We start from the raw sequence: 19962 nt of genomic DNA on the forward strand, positions 1-19962 counted from the left end.
ATATTGAGAAAACCAAGTCCCCCCTCTTATCAATTTAAATCCATCTTATCTTGTTGATCCTGCTTCAACATCTATACATTTGGCTAATTTACATCTCATTCTGAACCTTGTTTAACTCTTTAAAAGCTGTTTTCCTTCCAATAACACCTGGAAATTTAGACATGAAGAATGTCAATCTCAATTCTGTACTTTAGCTATTGCTAAGCAACAGCAACGTTTTTGCTTTACTGCAAGCCTCCAGATACATAGAAAACAGACAAGTCCTCATTTTCTGCTTATTCACTAGTTTAATTAAGACAGCAATAGACCAATAAATTCCCCTTTACTGGTGAGTTATAAAATCCCACCTCTGAATGTATTTCCTCTTTTATCCCTATTACACACTGCCCACACATCACATCAACTTGCCTCAGTCTGTTTTTTCTCTCCTGTTCAGCACTGTGCCAACTCCTCCAGCTTTACAAATATGATAAGACCAGAGCTGCAAGAACTCTTCCAGCACTATGGTAATGTTTAACCAGATAATTTTTTTAGGGGTGGGAATAGAAACAGTCACAGGTTTCTCTGTCTTCATTTCTGAGCTTTCCCGCCATTAATGACTTGAATTCATTCATAGCAGGACTTACAATGGAGGAGACCTCGCAACAAGAGAAACAAGAGTCGGACTATAAAAATCCCAACGAGGACCAAGGTGAATGTTTTTTTTAATGTTTTTTTCTATCCTTTTATATTGCGTGCTTCAGCTTTTATGCTGCACAGCTGACTGAGTCAGTTATTCATTTGCACACTGTATGGTGTTTTTCTTTTCTTAGAAACATATGTTTTAATCATCTAAGCTGCATTACTACATAAAAAGAAAGAAGTTTAGTCTCTGTGTAACAATATTTTAATCCTAAGGGTGAAAATGTTTCCGTCAAAGTTTTGCAGTGTGAAACTGAAAGATAATAATGTCCACAAAATGGACATCAGACTCTCACATTTTTCAGTCATGCGTTAAAAAACAACCCAGTTCTGTCTGTCTTTAATTTCACACTGTCTTGTTACATTGGTTTCTTTGCACGGGTCTCTGTTTATAGGAGGGATCGGTCGACGGTTGCGGGACAGGGATCTTCTCAAGAAGAGGAAGGCTGAAGCAGAAGAGAAGGAGACTAACCAGTGGGTTTTGGGGTAAAGTGATAGAGAGGCACAGCCAATGTCAGATCTGTGACTTACATTTACAGCTACTGTATGTTCATTTAAAGTTATACATAAAAGTTTGGAGGTATATGAAAATTCTTCAAATTTAAGTATGTACCAGTGCAAAAATGTGTTATTGCAGCTGTAAGAAAGAATGGAAATGATAACATGACTGAATAATGTTTTGTTGGGATTCTTCAACAAGTCTTGCATTGTAAAAGACTGTACACTACAAACTAAAAACATTATCAGCGGCTTATCACTCTTCTGTTTTATATTGAAAGTGTAGCAAGGGGGAATCAAAGGTTGCATACTCTGGTGTTTCTATTGACACCGCATATCGAGGTCAAGGACTTTGTACTATTGGCTTTGCCAGAGTATCACAAAGCGCTTTCAACGTCCACAGCTGTTGATTACAATTGTTGTCCTGTTTTAGGGCGGAAAGTCCGAGGAAAACACAGAGAGCTGAGAACAAGAGAGGTTCAAAGAGCAGAGGGAGGCCCAAGAAGATCGAGCCCACAGCAGAGATATCGGTCGGTCAGGAAGAGACAGCAGTACCTCAGGAAGCTCCTGCTGCACTGCCTGAACCTGTCGAGGTCATCCCAGATGAGGCATCAGGCTTTCTGGAATCACAACCAGCCCCTGTCCTCGCCACTCCAACTCCTCTGCCAGTGTTTGGATCCATCCAAAACCCTGTCTTTGCTCCTGCTTTGACTTCTTCTGCTCTACTTAATCCAACTACAGCCATCATTCCTCCCTCAGTTCCTGCTTCCTCTCCTGCCATCGTTTTAGAAACGGCTCCAATCTCTGTCCCAGATTTGGCTCCAGCTACTGATACAGATGCTGTTCCAGTCCCAGTCTCAGACCCAGACCTGGCACCAACTGAAACCCCTGTTCCAGCTGCGCCTCCTGTGGCCCCTCTCGAGGTGCAGTCTTTTTACACAGGAAGACAAGGCAGGGATGGCAGAGTGGCCCTTAACCAAGTCCTGATTGAGGACTTGGGCCCAGGTGATGACGTCTCTGTATCACAAGAAAAAAGAGATGACAAAGGTAATGAAAGTTATATTTAAATTGAAATAAAATTAAAGGATGTGGGGGACTGATAGCCTAGAGGTTATGTTGCACGCCCCATGAACAAAGGCTGAATCACTCTCAGCAGCAGCCGTATAGGTTCGAATTCGACCTCACACCTTTGCTGCATGTCATCCCTCACTCTCTCCTCCCAACATTTTGTCCTAACAAATAAAGGCAAACATGGCCCAAAAATATCTTCTTTTTTTTTTTTAAATTGGAAGATGTTGAGATATAAGCTTAATCATAAGAGTGTGGTTCAATGCTTTGTATTTGTCTTAATATAAACTGTCTGTTTCAGATGTGAGTGGAACACCTGAAGAAAACAAAATGTTCTCAGTTCCAACCTTGTCCTCGCAGCCTCCTCCACAAGAGTATCTCCCTGGAAATTCAGTTTAATTTTCTAAACCACTCATTTCAGATTCTGCCTCACACAAAGCCAGACTACATCATTTTCTATCAGGGTTTTACTGATTATTATTTTGTTTAATGTGCAGCCTTTTTTTTTTTTAAAAAGAGAACAAACTATTTGAGCATTTTCAGCACTCATTTAGTACATTTATGAATTCAGAACTAACCTGTGTGCTTATTTATTCTGGTTTTGCTTCAAGACGAAGCTCATGAATTGTTTTTTTTTTAGTTTGCATCTACAAACCAGCTTTTGAAAATGTTATAAATCACCAGCAATGATGGCCTTCTAAATGTAAATTGATTTATTTGATTGAATATTTTTTCCACCTAATAAAATACACAGCTTACAATCACCTGCTGTCTATCTGTATACCTATTTCGACATCAAATGTATTGTCAATGAGTAAAATTTAAACATAAAATAATCGAATAAATCGATCAAATCTACGCGTTGCTGTGTACGACTGTTGTGTCTACTCATTGTGTTGAAATAAAGGTTTTAAAAAAAACAAAAAAACAGATTGTTGTATGTGCTGCCCTCTGCTGGCTAAATGCTTTTCTCCTGTGTGTTTCTCAATAACGTTTTCATACGTCTCATATTAAATTGTGTTTATTTTTTTTTAGATACGTTAACGAAACAATAGCAACATCGTGATATGGCAAAAACCAACAAAAATCTGCGCTTCTAATGTTTTTTTTTAGATTTATATATCTTTTAAACGTTGTCACGTGAACTCTCAACAACAGGAAGTCCGCAACACACTTCCGCATAGGTAGACTCCCACATGTTTCACCAGTCTGTATCTCTTGAGGAGACACACTAAAACTAATTTCTTTAGAGGTGTTATTTCCCCCCTGGTTTTTTATTGCTAATATGAGTCCTCTGTGTGACAGCTGCGTCGAGAACGTCAATAATCTCAATCAGCAGGTGTCTGTGATGAGGAAAGAAATCAAGAACCTGAGGTATGTTCACAACATCGCAGCTTGTAAACAAGTGAAGAATCAATCTGTTGAAACTATGTGTCTCCTCGGACATACATCATCATCATCTTCACATATTTAATTGATATACCATGCGATTTTGTTTCTCTGTTGCCTTTTTTCTTTGTTTATCACAACACTTCATTTGTACATTGAAGACATTATACTTATTTACTTGTCTTCCTTTTTTCCACAGGGAGATGTTGGCCAGTGCAATTCGAGCGCATCGCAAACACATGACATCCATTCAGTCTGCTGTGTCAAACATTAAACTGTGTGAACCAGATGAAGACCAGACAGCATCACCACCACCACCTTCATTAACATCACCTCAGGCCGCATTGGAGCAAGGTAATTGTTTGAAATGCTACAGTAACCAGAACATCACCAGAAATGATCCCATTTTATAATCAGAAGTTGTTGTGGAAATTCACATGATTGCATCAAGCTAAAATGGATTCAATTTAAATCATCCCAAATGTAATTACTTTGTTGTCCAAGACGCTCAGAAATATTGTTCTGATACTTTACTGAAGTACAATAATGCATAACTCTGTGAAAAAAAACCCCTATGATTAAAAAGTGTCTTCAGTAAAATTGTGTCATCATGAAAATGCTGTGAAAGTATAAAAGGTAACCAGCTCAGAGAAATCGCCCTAGCGACTGTTATGCTATTAACATAACATTATTATTACCCATGCATGAAGTTCAAGTTAGTGCAGCTCATTTTCAACTATCCAATTTTGTAAAGGACTGTCAGTAATTATTCATTTTGTTGTGAACAACTTTTATTTTTAATGTATCAAGTGCAATAGACTGAAAGTACAGAGTGGCAAGAAAAAAACTAAATGATTTCAGCAGTTTGTCATATTTGCAACACAGTGCTTGAGTGATGTGCATTGCTATGTTACATGACTGGTAAGACTTTGGGTTGCTATGAACTTTTCAGGATCCATCCAGACAGTCCCAATCGGATACATAAGTTCCTGTTTCTCTGTGAAGAATGGGACCCCCAGACAGCCCACCATATGTGGCCCCTCGAGGGCAGAGCTGCGCATCCAGCAGAGTGTCTTCAATAACCCTGAGCACGCTTTGGTGGGCCTCGAGCAATACTCCCACGTCTGGTTGGTCACATAGAGTTTTTTTTTCTTCTCCTAAATCCACAGTATTGTTACGATTGGGAAGTCTGTAACCCAAAATACAGTATGAGCAAAAATCAAAGTTGTTGCTGTCAAATTTAGTGACCCCCTGTCACTTTTACCTTATTGATGTTTTGTGTTCAGTATTAATGAAGGATTAGTTCAGTGCATCTTTTGGGAATTATATATTTATGTGACGTCAAGAGTCTGCACAAAACCATTTATATTTTTTTTATTAAATTGCACCACACATGACTTTAACACTTTTCAAACCATTTTTAGTACCATTCTTTTTTTCCTAAGAAGAAGTAAAGCTTTTTGGGTTTTTTTCTTCGTATGCTGCACTTGTAGGTTGAGGATAGAGGATTTATTTCCCTGCTCAGTATAACCCAAACAACCCATTCATGCCTCTAAATTTAATTTCATGGGACGTGTATGTTTTACCAATTTGGTCTTCACAGGATTATCTTCCTCTTTCACAAAAACGGACACTTGAGCTACAAAGCCAAAGTGAAGCCTCCTCGACTCAACGGTCAGAGAGTGGGTGTGTACTCTACACGCAGTCCGCACCGACCAAATGTACTGGGCCTAACTCTGGCAAAACTCGATAAAATTGTTGGTAAGTATCAGTTAACAAGTGTGTCTCTTTAATTGTTAACTGTGTCATGTCTCTTTTTGAGGACAATGAAAATCTGTAGCAGAATGTAAACATTTTTTTTTTTTCCAACTCTTTTTGTTAAATTTTTGCAGACAGAACAATATGATGTCACAGAAGTGAATCAGAACATCTGCACAGAGTAAAGCAAAAAGAACAGAAAAACAAAACAATAAAATCATAAACACACATTTACCCTCCCAACACCCACCCTCCAGAATGTAAACAATTTAAGTAAAAAAACACTACAGGAATGAATAAAATATAGTATTCCACTTGTATTGATATTAAATGAACTAGAAGACTTCATGTTGAGATTCATGTAATTCATTCCCACCTTTATTTTTTAGGAGATACAGTACATCTGTCAGACATTGACATGATTGCTGGCACCCCAGTCCTGGACATCAAACCCTACATCCCAGAGTATGACTCTCCTCAAACCAGGATTGTTCTGGACTCAGAATCCTGTGATTCTAATAAAGACCAACTACATTCAACTGCTGTGTCACTAAATGAGACCACAGGCACATTAAAACTCGATAAAGACTCGGAAACAGATCCTCAGTCAGGTCTAAAAACTGAAAGAACTGATGAAGAAGATGACTCAGGAACTCTCCTCTCAAGAGAAAAATCTGAAGTAGGTGTTCCGGTGTCAGATTCCAGAGTTGGTGCTCAGTTTGCCCTTCCTAAAGTCCTGCAAAGTGTGCTGGAGGAGGTCAAGACCTTTGTAACCCAGGGGGAAGTTTGTCAGCTGAGTTGTGCGAGTGAGGATCAAGTTTCAGACTCGCCAAAAACAGAACCACAGGAGTCGACTTTGGACCACCTCTGCTACGGAGAAGAGGCCTACAGCACCATTGCCGGCTGGATTAGAGAGCCTCCTGTTGGAAGTCTGGATGTGCGTTTCACCCCTAATGCTGAGAGGGAGTTAGCAGAGTTCCTTCCCGCACACCTGTCAGGTAAACCAAATTTACAGATTAAAATATGATCAAAGCGCTGTTGTAAAAGAGTAGTAGAAGTAGCATAACAGATTGCTGCCATTGGAAAAACCAACTCTCATGTCACACAGGAGGACCCTCTGACAGTAACAGACCCAGGTTCAAGTTTCTACAAGGTCCAGAGGAGGCTGCTGCTGCCATCAGAGGGGTGCTGTCAGCAGACCCTCGCTCAGTCTACAGGAGGACACGCTGCAGAGACAGACTCTTCTACTTCACCCTGGATACAGCCGACATCACCTGCTGGTTTGGACGAGGCTTCGCTGAGGTGTTGCAGGTCCGACCTGTTGAGCAACACGTCGCCTCGATGTCAGAAACAATTTCACTGAAAAATGCATAGATGTTAGTCTACATTCTACTAAGTGTTCATCAACTCAACATTTTTTCATGGAACACTAATGTGTATTTTAGTAAGAAGATGGATCTTGTTGAAAATCAAGTCACATGAAAAAGCTCATGAGTTATTAAATAAATCATATTTGAAATAGAAATGCTCCATCATGTTTCGTACCTCTTAATGTGTTTTCACTGACAATAAGCTGAAAAGTTGCCAATGTGTTAGGATATAAATTTAAATGAATGTTTACTCAGAATTGTAAATTGTCAAGTACTTCTCATGAGCTATACATGGATTTCATTCCTGCCGAGTAAATCTATAATATTTAAATAGTTGTAAACAAATTTCTTTTTGGGGCAAAACTTTACCATTCTGGTGTTGCCAGGTAGCTACCTAAAGCATTATCTATCGCAATATTATATTTACCTAATAAGTAATAGTTCCATTTTCACGCTTTTTTATGTTGGATCTCGACCATCAGGAAAAATAACTGAATGGACATTAATGAGAGGACTTATTTGTTTTTTCTTGCAATTTATATATTCGTATTACTGTTTTTCTTTACTTTACCAAAGTGACCACACATAACTCAAGTTTTAGCTCGACTGTGATGTAGTTTACACCGCATCATTGACGAGGCGGCCTGATGTAGTGCCATTGACGTCCAGGTGGGGGCAGCAGTGTGCGTAACACGATGTGTGTTGTTCCCAATTCGTCTCATAAAAACCGAAGAAGAAAAACGGACCAATAGCAGAAGGGACAGTTTTGTTTTGAATGAAACGCGGTTGATGGCAGCTCGACGCTACGTTTGTTTATGACGTTAACGTTGTTATATTCTGCTCTCTTTTGACTTTGGTTGAAGTCGGCTGTCAAAATATAAAAGGTAATATACTTTTACATTATTTTAACTGCTACATGGTTTACTTAAATGGTTAACTTTTCATCGCCTCTAGTTTTTGTAAACTTATGTCAACGAACGATAGCTACCCACAGCGGTAACACGAACTCTTTCCTAAAGTAGATTACTAGTCCACTCTTTGATGATTTTATGAAGAACTAGATACGAAATGATTAATTATTTTTTTCCATGTGCATTTTGGCTGGTTATAAGTACACATTAATGCGCTAAAACGTCTAACATTACCTCTGGTCATCTGCCTGCACTGATTGAAAATAACGTAAAATAATAGTATCTTCTTATCTATCTAACGAGTTAACATGACGACTATACAAAAAATATCTTAATGCAGTTGAAACAACTCAATGCAAGTAAGTTCAAACAAGTTTTTCAACAGGTTCAAACAATTATGTGTCCCCATTTTTTTTGCACTCCAGAGTGATGTCCTCAAGAAATTCAGGTTCCAGTGGGGAAGGCTTGGTAAGCGTTTTTTCATCCACACTTTTTTTTATTTTTATTATTATGAATCTATATTCAAACAAGGCAATGATTGTGTTTTTTTTTCCTGTTGATTTTAGCCTTTGAGCAGAGAGCGTGCTCCCTTGAGAAGTCTGGATAATGAAAGGCTCCATCTGTCAACACCATCATCGAGGTTCAAATCAAAATCACTTCTCAATAGTGATGTGGTTAAAACAACAAAGGTGGGTTTAAATAATTCTTCGGGAATTCCCCTGCTGGTTCCAATCTCTTTGTGATCTTTCCGTTAAATACAGTCATTCTTATCAACAGGGTGATGTTCCTTTCTGTGACCAAGAGCCCCACTTGCCATCTCCTCCGTCAGCAAAAGACATAAAAAACTACCCGTCCACTTCTGCTATGACAGCTACTGACACAGCTTGTGGAATTGGAGATGTAACATTTAAATCCTTCATCTGTCCAGGTGGGGAAGTTGAGATGGCAGGTTCTTTGTTGTGTGCAGAAGAGAGTATTATTCTGCCCAAAGATCAGGATTTTAAAAATTCTTTTGAAACAGAAGATACTGTCCTCTCTGAAAGCATCGTTGTTCAGTCAGGCAGTGACCAAATAGATCACCGCTATTACAAGCTTGAGATGAAAGATGCTTCCTCGGTTGAAAACAGCACACCAGACTCTGGAGACTCCGATGACAGAAGTGCCACTCAAGATTTACAAGTAAACATAACTTGGAAATCTTTTGTCTGCGGTGGTTGCGAGGTTGAAGTTTCTGATGTGAGCAGACTACGAGACGAGACCGTCCCTCTGCCCTGGGAACAGCTCGGTGAACCTTTAGGAGACGTCAGTGTAAATCAATCAAACCTCTCTGTCTCTGGTCAGCTTTTTGAAGCCGAACATGCAGAGCATCCCTACTGTAGCAGGGGAAATGGCGCCTCCGTCATCACCAGCGTCTCTGAAACCGCAAGTGATACTGAAAAGCCTGAAGGTGGCGTGAGTAACCTAACTTTCAAATCTTTTAACTGCACTGGAGGTGAGATTGAAATTCCAGAGGGCACTGAACCTGTAGAAGAGACAGTTCCTCTCCAAGCTGGCCAAACTGTGATATGCAGTGAGTCATACAATTATGGGATAGATCCAAGCGTATTACCTGATGACCAAGACATGCAAAAGAGTGACGATCACTTGGATCATCTATACTGTTATACTGAAAATTCCCAGTCAACCCCACGTGGTGACCTCTCCATTACACAGGAACCAATCAGTGTTGATGCAGTGAGTGAGGTTAAACAGCTCAGCTTGGTGCTACAAGACAGCCAGACTGGCAGACAAAACAACTTTACATCTGACTCTTTACGTAGTGTAAGATTTGAGGCTGAACAGTGCGATGGCACCGGATTGACTCATTTGATGTCCTCTCTGCCTGAAGACGAGGCAGTGGTCGACCAGTCACTGGATGTCCAATTTGTGCCAACCTCTGTTACGCAGGATCAAATTCAAGCTGAAGAAGAACAAGATATTGACCCACCAACTATAAGTTCTTCTACTTGTAACAGATCTTTAAAAGTGTTGCATAACAAATCGGTTATCTGTCAAATGCAAGAAACACCAAAAAAGGACTCAAACCCTGAAGGCACTGCATCGGTTTCAATGCTTCATAAAACCAAATCTCCTGACAGCAGCCATCTTGCAACTTCAGTAGAGGCTCCTATACCTGCAGAAGTGCATCAGGAACACTGCTCTGACTCGCCCTTGGGTAATAGATCCAATGGCTCCAGTGAGGCAAAAGACAGCGCTCTTGGTTCATCTGAAAACGCTGTTCTTTTTAAGTCTGCTGAAAAGCCTTCTGCAGATAACCTCCCTGACGTTTTCAAAGTGCGGTCAGAGTTTCCCTCTGTGGCATCAGCCTTGCCGTTTGGATTCCTCAGTCCTGTTGTTAGGAGAGCCTCTCTGCTTCTATTGAAGGCTCGTAAGGACACTGAGGGCCACAGATTTTTAGCAGACGATTCTGTGCTCGAGGGGGAGAGGAGTTTCTTGGCTCCTGTTAACCTCAACCCGGCTGGCTTATTGGCAGAGAATTTGGAGAGTCCCATGCCACGCCCTCTTTTGAACTCTACAGCACTGGGTTACAAGGCCAAGCCAGACCCGCTCACGGAACCAGCCGAGGATGTGGATTTGAATCCTGGTGCAGCTCTTCAGCCTGAAGTAGAGAAGCCGGTTCCAGATTTTCCTATGATTCCAGATGGTCCCCTTCAGCAGCAGCTCCGGCAGATGGCAGAGTTTCTGTTTTTGGCATCAGGAAAAATGGGTCCCGCTACTGTGTCTGCTCCTATACTTCCTCCTGCTGCTGTTTCAATCCCGTCAACAAGAGCTACTCCTACGGAATCCCACAGTGCCTGTGTGGGAACAAGTCCTATGAAACAGGTAGACCACAGCGTCAATACATCTGGGAAATTTGAAAGGAAGAGGGAGTTCTCTACAGTCGATTCTTGCACTCTGACCGACCCTCTCTTGTGGAAGTAAGTGTCCAGTCTTGAGGAGCTATATGCAAAAATGTTGGTTTTCTGATTACAACATGACTAATTCAGCTTTGTGCGTTGTTTTATTTTTAATCTGCCTCTTCCTCTTTCTTCACAGTGTACCTCCAGGAAGCATTGAGTGTCTCCCCAGAGAAGAGCTTGAGCAGAGGTTAAGGTCGAGCATGATCATGGTGGAGGCTCTGGTGCAGCAGTTGTCTGCAGCCAGGACTTCTCCCTCTGCAGGACCTGCACCCTCAGACCTCAGGGAGAAACTGGTGCAGACAGACCACACTGAACTCAGTCAGGTAAGGGCACATTCAGACACTTTTGATAGGCGGAAAATGTAGTATTTAAAATCTTAAGTGCCATACTTTTTAAAATTCAATTAATCATGATATCTTAATATTCCTTAAATTCGGCAACACATGGATCTTTTAAACGCCACGATTTCTGTTTTAAATTTAGACCACAATGCACAGAGATCTGTATTTGGAGGCTCTGAGGAGGATCGGTGAGTTGGAGCTGGGAGGAAGTTCGCTGCAGAACCTCATCACCTGTATGCAGGACATGAAGGTCACCATGGTAAGACACAACAATCACACAACACAGGTTCTGTTTGGCTCACTTTATTGATTTAACCGTATCAATAAAAGGCTCTGGCAAGTTCCCTTTTTTTTTTTTTTTTTAGCACTTCTGCACCTCTACATAAATTTAGTGAAATGATGTTGAATTCAAAATATTCACATGATCTAATGTGGGGAAAATATGGCCACACATGATGTTGATTTCAAGAAACGGGTATCTATGTGTATTCGTCCCAACAGACTTCTCTGGGTTGTGACACCGATGCTGCTCTCACCAACATGAAGAAAATAGAAAACGTTGTCAGAGAGGATCATCAAAGCCTTGTTTCTCATGTATGTAAACAAGTCTCTTGTACCTCTGTCAACCCAAATGCATGCGTCTATATATTAATCTCACAGTTTGTGTGTTATGTCTGCTTTGTTCAGTACGGTCAGATGAAATCATTATTTGAGAAATCGAAGAAGACACAGACGGTAATGATGCAGAAAGTAAAAGACGCTTTTCATCAAAGAGATGACATGAAGATGCAGATGGAGGAAGCCTTTTCAGCCAAAGAGGCGGTAAGCACAGTTATCTTAGTAGTTCAATGTTGGTTTGGTTTTTAAGTTTGTACACTATTTCAATCTTTGTTCAAGTGGCATTACTGAAGGCTGCATCACGTGTTTCCCTCACTGAAGTTGGAATGAGCTTTTTTTTTGTTTTTCATTTTTGTGGGAGAGATACAATAAGGTAACTCAAATAGGGTCATTCCACAGAAAGATTTAGTATTAAGTTTGTTCAGACAAAACCAAATTAATTTACTGCAACACATGCTTCAGTATTATACTCATTAAAATGTAAAACCTCTGAGCACAAGAAAAAAAGTTTGATTTTCGAACATGCTGTCTTCTTTGCATTTAATTGTTGACATGTGAGGCTAACACTTTAAATATCAGCGAGTCGTGGTGGTTCTCCATCTCCTAGTGAAGGTCTGGTGTTTGCTGAGCCTGAAGCTTCAAAGCTTTTTGTCACAAATAATAAGTCGGCGATCTGCCAATCACTACATAAGAGCTGACCCTTACATTCAAAAAGTAACAGTAACCATTTCCCTGCATTGTGTTTTATTCAGCAGGATTAGTAGTTTTCTGTCTTTGGACTTGCAAGTGCAGAACTGATATTGTAGTCTAATGACACTGCTTTCCAAAGTAAATCTTTGACATGGTTATATTCCAGTGATTCTCTTCATTAGATTCTTCATTCCAGGGACGTTACATTTGTGACTCGTTTGTCTTTTTTTTTCCAGGCCTTCAGTGCGATGGAACAGCTAAGGACACACAGTGCTACAGAAATCTCAGAACTGGAGAAGATCGTTGGGTCACATCAAGAACTGTTAACTGTCCTGAATCAGACTTACCCTAAACAGGTACTGAGAGCAGGCAGAGAGCAAACGGCCATCTTTGAATCTAACCAGCATAACAATCCATCAGAATGTGATTGATGTCATTATTTCTGCTTCTGATACAGGTTGCATTAAACAGGGTCTACACTGAAATACTGGACTCTGCCTACGATGTTTTGTCAACAACCAAAGAGGACCAATCCAGTTTAATGAAAGAAGTAAGCTCAGTATTTCTTTTTTCAGAGACTCAGACTAACCCTGTAGGCATGGAGCTTACCTTCTGTCAGTGTTTTTTTGCCAAATGTTACAGTCTGCCACTGTAACAAATAAAACATTCTTACAAGCTTTTCACATTCCTGCTATTATTGCAGTATGATGTCTTATATTTGAGCACTCATGTACTCATTGTATTACTCTACCTCCCTATGTGGCCGACCTCTTTGACAGCTCTGCACAGTCAGAGGGCTTCTGCAGAGAGCCGCTCCCCTTCTCTTGAAGCTGAATGAGAAGGCAGCCGCTGCTTTGAGAGAGCGGGATGAGCACATTGCTGAGAGAGACCAAGCTGTGGAAGAGAGAGAACAGGTCTGTCGTCTAAAGTTAAAGAAGACACTTGTTGTCCTGCTTTTCTTTTCTTCTTGATTAATGATGGCTCCCTATCCCAAAGTTCATTAGACTCTTTCTACCAAACAGATTGAAGAAGAATGGAAACAAGCTAACTTACATCTCCAAACTGCCGGAGAACAGATTAGTGATTTAAATCTGCAGGTGACAATTCTGACCTCAGGTAAAAACTGAAATATATTTGTTTCATTACAAACAGCTGCATAAAGTATTTTTTTTCTGCCTTACCATCCTGTAAAGTTGCTTATATATGTTTTTCTTTGTGATAAATTCCAGAGATGGGTGTGCTGCGTCAGAAGTTAGCAGAAAGAGACCAAGACAGGGGTCAGTTGGAGAGGAAGGTGACAGAGCTTTCTGCTACCGTTTCCTCCTCTTTGGCCTCGTACACCTTCCTGGAGCAGGCCTTTGCTGCTGAGACCACAAAGTATGACCCCGACACCATGCTGTATGCTGTGGCACATGTGCTCAGGAATATTGTCTTCTCTTTTTTTATGGGGTGTTGTTTGGAAGAAGAAAAAGAAAATAAATATTGAACCTCAGAAGTCGGGTACTAAAAACTGTTGTTGTTTCAGGTTGCAGCAGTCATGGAAGGACATCCAGCTTTCCAAGGACAGAGCGAATGAGTAAGCAGACACTGATTTGATCAATGCATTAGAGATTAAATCAATTACTTCAGCATGAAATGGGTTAAATTTAGGTATTACATGTATCAGTATGGAGAAACAATTCTCAAGAAAAGTTTATCTTATCGCTACAATTCTTGTTAACTTCATGTTTATTTAATACATTGATTGCATTTACACATAAATCAGTTATTTTCCTATTTTATTTTTTATATGCTCTGTTAAATAAGTTAGGAACTTATTTTTCTCTCAGCTGCTGACAAACACCCTCACAGTTGTCCATTTGCAGAACACGACGTAACAAGCGTCCCTTCAGAAGTTGCAGATACATAAACCTGAAAGCAACTATCTTATCTGAGAGCAGAACAACTTCTCTCTAAACAAATCTGCAAATACGATCTGAAACCCTGAAATGTATTCCTCTGATTGTGTTTCTGCTTCCAGGTTGGAGGGCTGGCTGGGTGAGTCGGAGCAGCGTGTGTGTGAGTTGAGTCAGGCTCTGGCTGGAAGCGAGGAGCAGCTTAGTCAGCTGCAGGTCCTTTCACAATCCCAGAACGTGCAGATCCAGCAGCTCCAGGATGTTTGCACACAACTCAGCGGCGTCCGGGAGGAGAACGAGGTGTGTTTTGTATACATTATGCCATCCTATGACGGCTTCCATTGTCACATGATGATCAATGTTTTACTATACCTGTCAGTGGTTCTTATGTCGGGACTCATCTCTTAATGTTTGGGATACAAACGAGAATCCTCTCCTCTTACTGCTCGTCTTCTCTAAAGAGACTGAAATAAATCATCAGTCAAACTTTATTGCTCCTCTCAGGCAAATTCGATTGCAGTTCAAAGTGTTTTACAAAGTGAGCGTTTAACATGACTGAAGAAAGGTAGAATGCTAAGAAATGATTTACAGACTAATGCACACCAATAAGAATTCAATAAAATAAAAGATGGATTATTAGAATATATTAAAATATTGATGAAATAGTGTTAAAGATAGTTTAAAAAGAAAGGTAAATGCCACAAATTGTAAAGAATATGACATTAAAAAAAGATAAATATAAATACCGGTACTACAAAAAAACCCACAATTAAAACACTAAAGTCTTAATTTAATCGCAGAATAGCATGATAATATTGATAATGAAGTATTTAAATTTGATTGATAAACATAAAATGCAGAAGTACTGTGTAACAGCTGAAATCAGCCCCACCAAACGATAGTGTTGAGGTTTGTGGAACAGCTAAAAGGGGAGGACCAGAGGAGCTAAGAGAAACTATATAAAACTATTTCTGAAAGGTAGTCTGGTGCAAGGCCGTGTCGTGCCTCATAAACTAAAACAATCCATTTCAAATCAATACAAAAACTAACACAGTGTAAAGACTTTAAAATAGGCGTAATGTGTGTACTCCTTTTGGTCTTTGTCCGCACTCGTGCAGCAGAGTTTTGTGTTAACTGTAGCTGATTTAAATAGACCAGGAGAGCGTTACAATAGTCTAGCCTGTTAGTTATAAAAGCATGCATTAGTCTCTAATTGCTCTCAAGCAGTAAAGGAGGAGTGCTTTCATCATCATGTGTTTTGAATGACATCACTTCTTCAGGTTTATATACTCAGGCTGCTGGTAGTCAGGGGATTCAGGGTTTAACTTCCTGTTGTCCGTGTCTGTGTGTCTCAGTTCTTACAGATGGAGAATGAGCTGGCGAGGGAGCAGATGAGTGAAAGTGAGCGTGGGCTGAGGGCCAACCTGCAGGGTCTCCGGGAGAGGAACCTCCAGTGTGAGGACCTGAAGAGAGAACTTGGTCAACTTCAGTAAGTCTAAAATCAAACATGTTTAATATCTCTTTCAGGTGTTTGTCATTAAAGATGACAATAAGATTAGTTTACGTTTTCATTTAAGATATTTTGACAAAGTTGGATTGGATTAAGTTGGTTGCATCTGTCGGTTTCACAACATCACTTGTGTCTGATGGATGTAGCAAAAAGCTTTTTTTGAAATGTTTTGCTTTGAACAGAAAGTTCTTTGCAGAAGTTAAAATACTTTGTATTTAGTTAGTGGCATTGGATCAAGCTAAGTATTTATTTGGGGGAAGTCACTCAGCTATAACATTAACAAAATGGGTCCTAATCATCGTATAATAAATGCTCACCTGTCATCATTTGTGTTTGTGATTCAGACTTGAGTACAGACGTCTGCTGGAGGAGCTGGAAACCACAAGGTCCAAAGCCAGTACAACCCAGCTGGAGCTGCGAGAGAGACTGGCACAGGCCGTCACTGAAATAACATTACTGCATCACACACTGCGAGGACTGACCAATGAACTGCACACAGCTCTCAATGAACAGGTAGCTCATAAGAACAAGATGAATAACAGCAAGGAGTCACCACATTTTGTGTAATTCAACTAATAGTAATAATCTTAATAATAATAATAATAATAATAATAAATTTGTTTTATATAGCGCTTTTCTAGAAACTCAAAGGTGCAATAGAGTACAATAGAGATTTCAGTTTTAAGAGAGAAGCTTCAGGTTTCTTTTTGTTATAGTAAAACAAACAGTACATAGTTTTGATGAAGCGTTATCTTTCCTTCAGACACCAGAACCAATGAAGGGTAATAAATCTCAACTGGTCCACAACACGGAGCGTCGTCATCCCTCCAGCTCCTTCGTCGACAGCATCATGGTTGCTTTGACTGCTGAGAAGGAGGAAGAAGACGTTGCTGAGACGCCTCCTGCAGCAGGTACTGCAGCTGGTCTGCATGTTCTTAGAGAAATACCTTTTCAAAAATGTATTTGCTAGTTGTTCATGACAGTTAATGGCTTTAAAGAGATAAAAAAATAACTACTATCACAGAAAACACTGAACCCAGTTGAGGGCGGGCTTTAATGTTTTAACGACTTTGGCCAATGGCGACTCTAAGCTGTAGCTCACTGTCTCTCCTGTCATCTCAGACCTGCCTCAGTGTGAAACTCTGTTCAGCCAGACGAGTGCCTTCACTCGTATTGCGGCCGTCACCCCTAAAAAGATTTTAAATGCAGTGGAGTTTGAGCCCGAGGAGGACGAGCAGAGCGGCGAGGCAGAGCTGTTTGCTGACCTGAGCGGCACCGTCACAGAACTCATCAGCAACATAACGCTGCTGCGAGAGCGTAAAGAGGCTCACCTGGAGGAGCTGCACAACACCAAGTAAGTGCTGCTGCAAAATGTAGAGTTTGGGATGAAATAAAAATGATCTTACTTATAGAATCCCTGTCCTTGTCTAATAACGGCTAGGTTTTATTTTCCATCACTGATGAATGAGTTTTACTTTTTGGGATTCGTTAGTAGCTGCTTTGTTTTCAGAGCCATGGTGATGTCTGCAAATGTAATTTATTTTTCAAACGATCGTATCCAAACAAAAAACTTAATAGATAAACACTTTCATTCAAAGTGTTTGGAATTTTTCTGCCTAATAAATGAAATAAAATAAGTATCTTGACTGTGAACTGTCAAAACAGCTGATCTCTTCAGCTCCAAACTGAACAAATCTACTTTTCTCTACAAGTCTATAAAGCTCCAGGAAAGGATAATTGAAGAGCTTTTCTGAGCTGACCAATGGTCTAAAACCCAAAGATGGTGAATCAGTTCTCTTATTAGACACTTAAAGAAGCAAAGCTGCTCAATTTAAAAACTGGAAATGAATGAGATTTGGAGATGTTTGCTTATTAAGAACAGAAGGGAAAAAAAGGTCAAATGGGTCTGTATGTAAAACAGAAGTGGCAATAAAATGTATTTTTAAGTATGAAGAGTTCTGAATTTATATTGGATATGGCTACCACATAAAAGGAATGAATGCTTTTAGTAACATTTTTTTTTTTTACAATCAGAATCATTGTTCAATTTAAATTTAAGGTGATGTAAGTTGTAGTTGTAGATTTTGTCAAAAACAAATGTGACTTGTTGTTCCAGCTGTGTCCTGCAGAGGGAGCAGCAGGCTGCAAACAGCAGGCATGAGGCTGAGGTGTTGGAGTTGAAGCATCAACTTAACCGTCTGAACACCCTGATGGAGAAGGGCAGCCAGGCTCTGCAGCAGAACGCTCTGGTAACAGAAGTGTATATCTTCTTACTTTCAGGAGGGTGTCGACTGAAAGGAAGTAGCACCGAAACATTGCTTTAAAAACTGTTTCTCTTTACACAGGACGAGAAAACTGTGATCAAGTTGATGTCAGAAATACAAGAGGCCCAGGAAATGCTGAATAAACACAAGACTGACAGTAATGTAAGCATCTAAATCCATATTTTGTTTTTAAAGCTCAATATATTTGGCTGAAAGTAACACTTCCTTTTTATTATTTTTCATAGGAATTGCGAAAGGAGGTGGTTGAGCTGCGTCGATCTCTCCAGCAGTCCAAGGTGGAGTCTCAGTTCCTGCGGGGGGAGTTAAAGAAAGCTGGTGGCCAATCAGCTAACCCTGCACTTTTCATGGAGGAGAAGATCCAGCTATTGAAAGAAGTATTTATTTTTCTCTTATAGTGCAAGACTTCTAGGATACAATATATGTATTTTAATTCTTTTTACACTGTGTATAAGACAATACTTGAGTTCTTATATTTTCCCCGTAGGTGGAGAGACTGAAGTTGAGTCTTCAGGAGGTGGAGCAGGCCAGAGGTAAACTCCTTGAGAGAGCAAAAAGACATGTAAGTACCCGCTTATTACAACGTGGTAGTGGCTGATTGAACTGCCCTCATGCCAGAATTATATTATTATATATATTTTATTTTTGTCACAGCAAATCATCCACCAGAACAACCAGCAGAAAAGTGAAAATGAGCTCCAGATGTTAAATAAAATGATAAATAGAGTCCGAGAGGTGAGAGACACTTTTCATTCTGCATGTTTTAATTTCCTCCAAACACTGCAGAGGTGTGTTTCTATTTGTGTATAATGACTATTTCTCCTCATAGACTCTGCTGTCTTTGCCGGAAGTCGTGGAGAATTCTGAACAACTCCAACAGCTTGTTGAATACATCGGCTGACATGTTTGTTGCTGTTCTCTGTTTATTGTATTTATGTCGCTTGTTTGTTTTAGTTTGACCTTGCTGTCATTTTAAATATATTTAGTATGATTTAAATAAAATGTTAATATCTAATAGATAATCTGTGTTCCTTTGTGTGTTTTATTATTTCCATTTCAGGAGCAGATACAGTGATAAACAACACAGCTGTTTTAATCTGCTTTTCATCAGAAATACAGGGTTTTACTCTAAATTGCTCATGTTGTTTTTGTTTAACACAGTATGCTGAGAGCACAAGTGTGTTGACACAAGCTGGATCGTGAATATAACAAACGGGGGTGTAGTGCATTTCTTTCTAATATAAGTGAAAGAATTCATCATCTTGACCCAGTATTGTCAGCTTGTAGGCAATGCGGTGGAGAATCCCATAGCTCTTTGGTGTTGCTATTTTGTTTTTAGAGATGATAAAAGAAATGCAAAACATATAATTTAATACAGAAAATGTTTCCTGTCCTTGCGCTTTTGTTTTTGAATGTTTATTTTCACCAGTTATCAGTAAGCATAGTTGCATTTATTTGAGTTTTTAATTAAATTAGCACTTATAAACAGGCTGCAGAAAGCTAGATTTTCCTATTTGTCATGTTTAATGTTCCTGCACACTATTTTTTTTTCTGTGTATTGTGAAGACTGCTAAGATGGTTAGTATGTCCACATTTATTTGATAAGAATCACTTGTTCTTAGCTATTGGAGCATAATCCAAGGTAACCAAATCTTGGTTGAGGTAACCCCTGTTATTCTAGAGTTCAGGTCTTACAGTAACTAACAACTGCCTGTCTAAAGGTATATGTTGACATTTGCAGATATCACCAATCCTCATTTAATCCACACAGATCTTAAGATTCAGCAGCACTTAAGAGGAACTAGGACTCTTTCAACTAGGGATTCTTTTTTCAGAAAAATCACTTCAAGTCATATCCGTCAACAAAGCCGTTTTTCTGATAGAAAAATCAAGTTTCTCACTATCGAAGCTTTTGCTCACGAGTCTTAACTTGTATGAAATGCAGACCTTTAGTGAGGCAGGTGGAGATAAAGGACTCCCACTACTTAACT

At 39.7% G+C, this 19962-nt stretch overlaps 3 protein-coding genes across 4 annotated transcripts; all 3 read left to right on the forward strand.

The window, feature by feature from the left end:
* The first annotated feature begins 530 nt into the window (after nt 1–530).
* hemgn (hemogen) lies at nt 531–3104 on the forward strand. 2 transcript variants are annotated; one of them, XM_061057902.1, is made up of 4 exons: nt 531–691; nt 1077–1167; nt 1613–2226; nt 2549–3104. In XM_061057902.1, exons 1-4 carry the CDS (start codon nt 628–630, stop codon nt 2644–2646), a joined length of 867 nt encoding a protein of 288 aa, XP_060913885.1. In that variant the 5' UTR covers nt 531–627; the 3' UTR covers nt 2647–3104. The 2 variants fall into 2 exon arrangements, with proteins under 2 accessions (XP_060913885.1, XP_060913894.1); XM_061057911.1 differs by having other exon boundaries at nt 1077–1155.
* Nucleotides 3105–3414: 310 nt separating this feature from the next.
* Nucleotides 3415–6919, forward strand: trmo (tRNA methyltransferase O). Its single transcript, XM_061057880.1, has 6 exons — nt 3415–3621; nt 3836–3990; nt 4589–4763; nt 5240–5397; nt 5784–6392; nt 6503–6919. The coding sequence occupies exons 1-6, from the start codon at nt 3533–3535 to the stop codon at nt 6766–6768; spliced, it is 1452 nt and encodes a 483-aa protein (XP_060913863.1). The 5' UTR covers nt 3415–3532; the 3' UTR covers nt 6769–6919.
* A 600-nt stretch (nt 6920–7519) lies between these two features.
* spag5 (sperm associated antigen 5) lies at nt 7520–18993 on the forward strand. Its single transcript, XM_061057869.1, has 25 exons — nt 7520–7648; nt 8101–8143; nt 8242–8364; nt 8453–10653; nt 10772–10958; nt 11119–11235; nt 11478–11570; nt 11664–11798; nt 12521–12640; nt 12742–12834; nt 13064–13198; nt 13307–13400; nt 13514–13661; nt 13810–13860; nt 14305–14479; nt 15535–15668; nt 16034–16202; nt 16453–16600; nt 16812–17043; nt 17806–17938; nt 18035–18115; nt 18199–18348; nt 18459–18533; nt 18626–18706; nt 18801–18993. The coding sequence occupies exons 2-25, from the start codon at nt 8105–8107 to the stop codon at nt 18870–18872; spliced, it is 4986 nt and encodes a 1661-aa protein (XP_060913852.1). The 5' UTR covers nt 7520–7648; nt 8101–8104; the 3' UTR covers nt 18873–18993.
* The last annotated feature ends 969 nt before the right edge of the window (nt 18994–19962 follow it).

The sequence above is a fragment of the Labrus mixtus genome, chromosome 2 (assembly GCF_963584025.1).
Source record: "Labrus mixtus chromosome 2, fLabMix1.1, whole genome shotgun sequence".
NCBI classification, from domain to species: domain Eukaryota; kingdom Metazoa; phylum Chordata; class Actinopteri; order Labriformes; family Labridae; genus Labrus; species Labrus mixtus.

Bases quoted from the DNA above. Each gene is read 5' to 3' on its own strand.
- trmo (XM_061057880.1), top strand. From the start codon at position 3,533: ATGAGTCCTCTGTGTGACAGCTGCGTCGAGAACGTCAATAATCTCAAT. The intron at 5,398-5,783 runs GTAAGTATCAGT...TTTATTTTTTAG, and splicing joins AAAACTCGATAAAATTGTTG to GAGATACAGTACATCTGTCA. The intron at 6,393-6,502 runs GTAAACCAAATT...CATGTCACACAG, and splicing joins CCTTCCCGCACACCTGTCAG to GAGGACCCTCTGACAGTAAC.
- spag5 (XM_061057869.1), top strand. From the start codon at position 8,105: ATGTCCTCAAGAAATTCAGGTTCCAGTGGGGAAGGCTTG. The intron at 15,669-16,033 runs GTAAGTCTAAAA...TTTGTGATTCAG, and splicing joins AGAGAACTTGGTCAACTTCA to ACTTGAGTACAGACGTCTGC. The intron at 18,707-18,800 runs GTGAGAGACACT...TTCTCCTCATAG, and splicing joins TGATAAATAGAGTCCGAGAG to ACTCTGCTGTCTTTGCCGGA.
- hemgn (XM_061057902.1), top strand. From the start codon at position 628: ATGGAGGAGACCTCGCAACAAGAGAAACAAGAGTCGGACTATAAAAAT. The intron at 692-1,076 runs GTGAATGTTTTT...CTCTGTTTATAG, and splicing joins AAATCCCAACGAGGACCAAG to GAGGGATCGGTCGACGGTTG. The intron at 2,227-2,548 runs GTAATGAAAGTT...TGTCTGTTTCAG, and splicing joins AGAAAAAAGAGATGACAAAG to ATGTGAGTGGAACACCTGAA.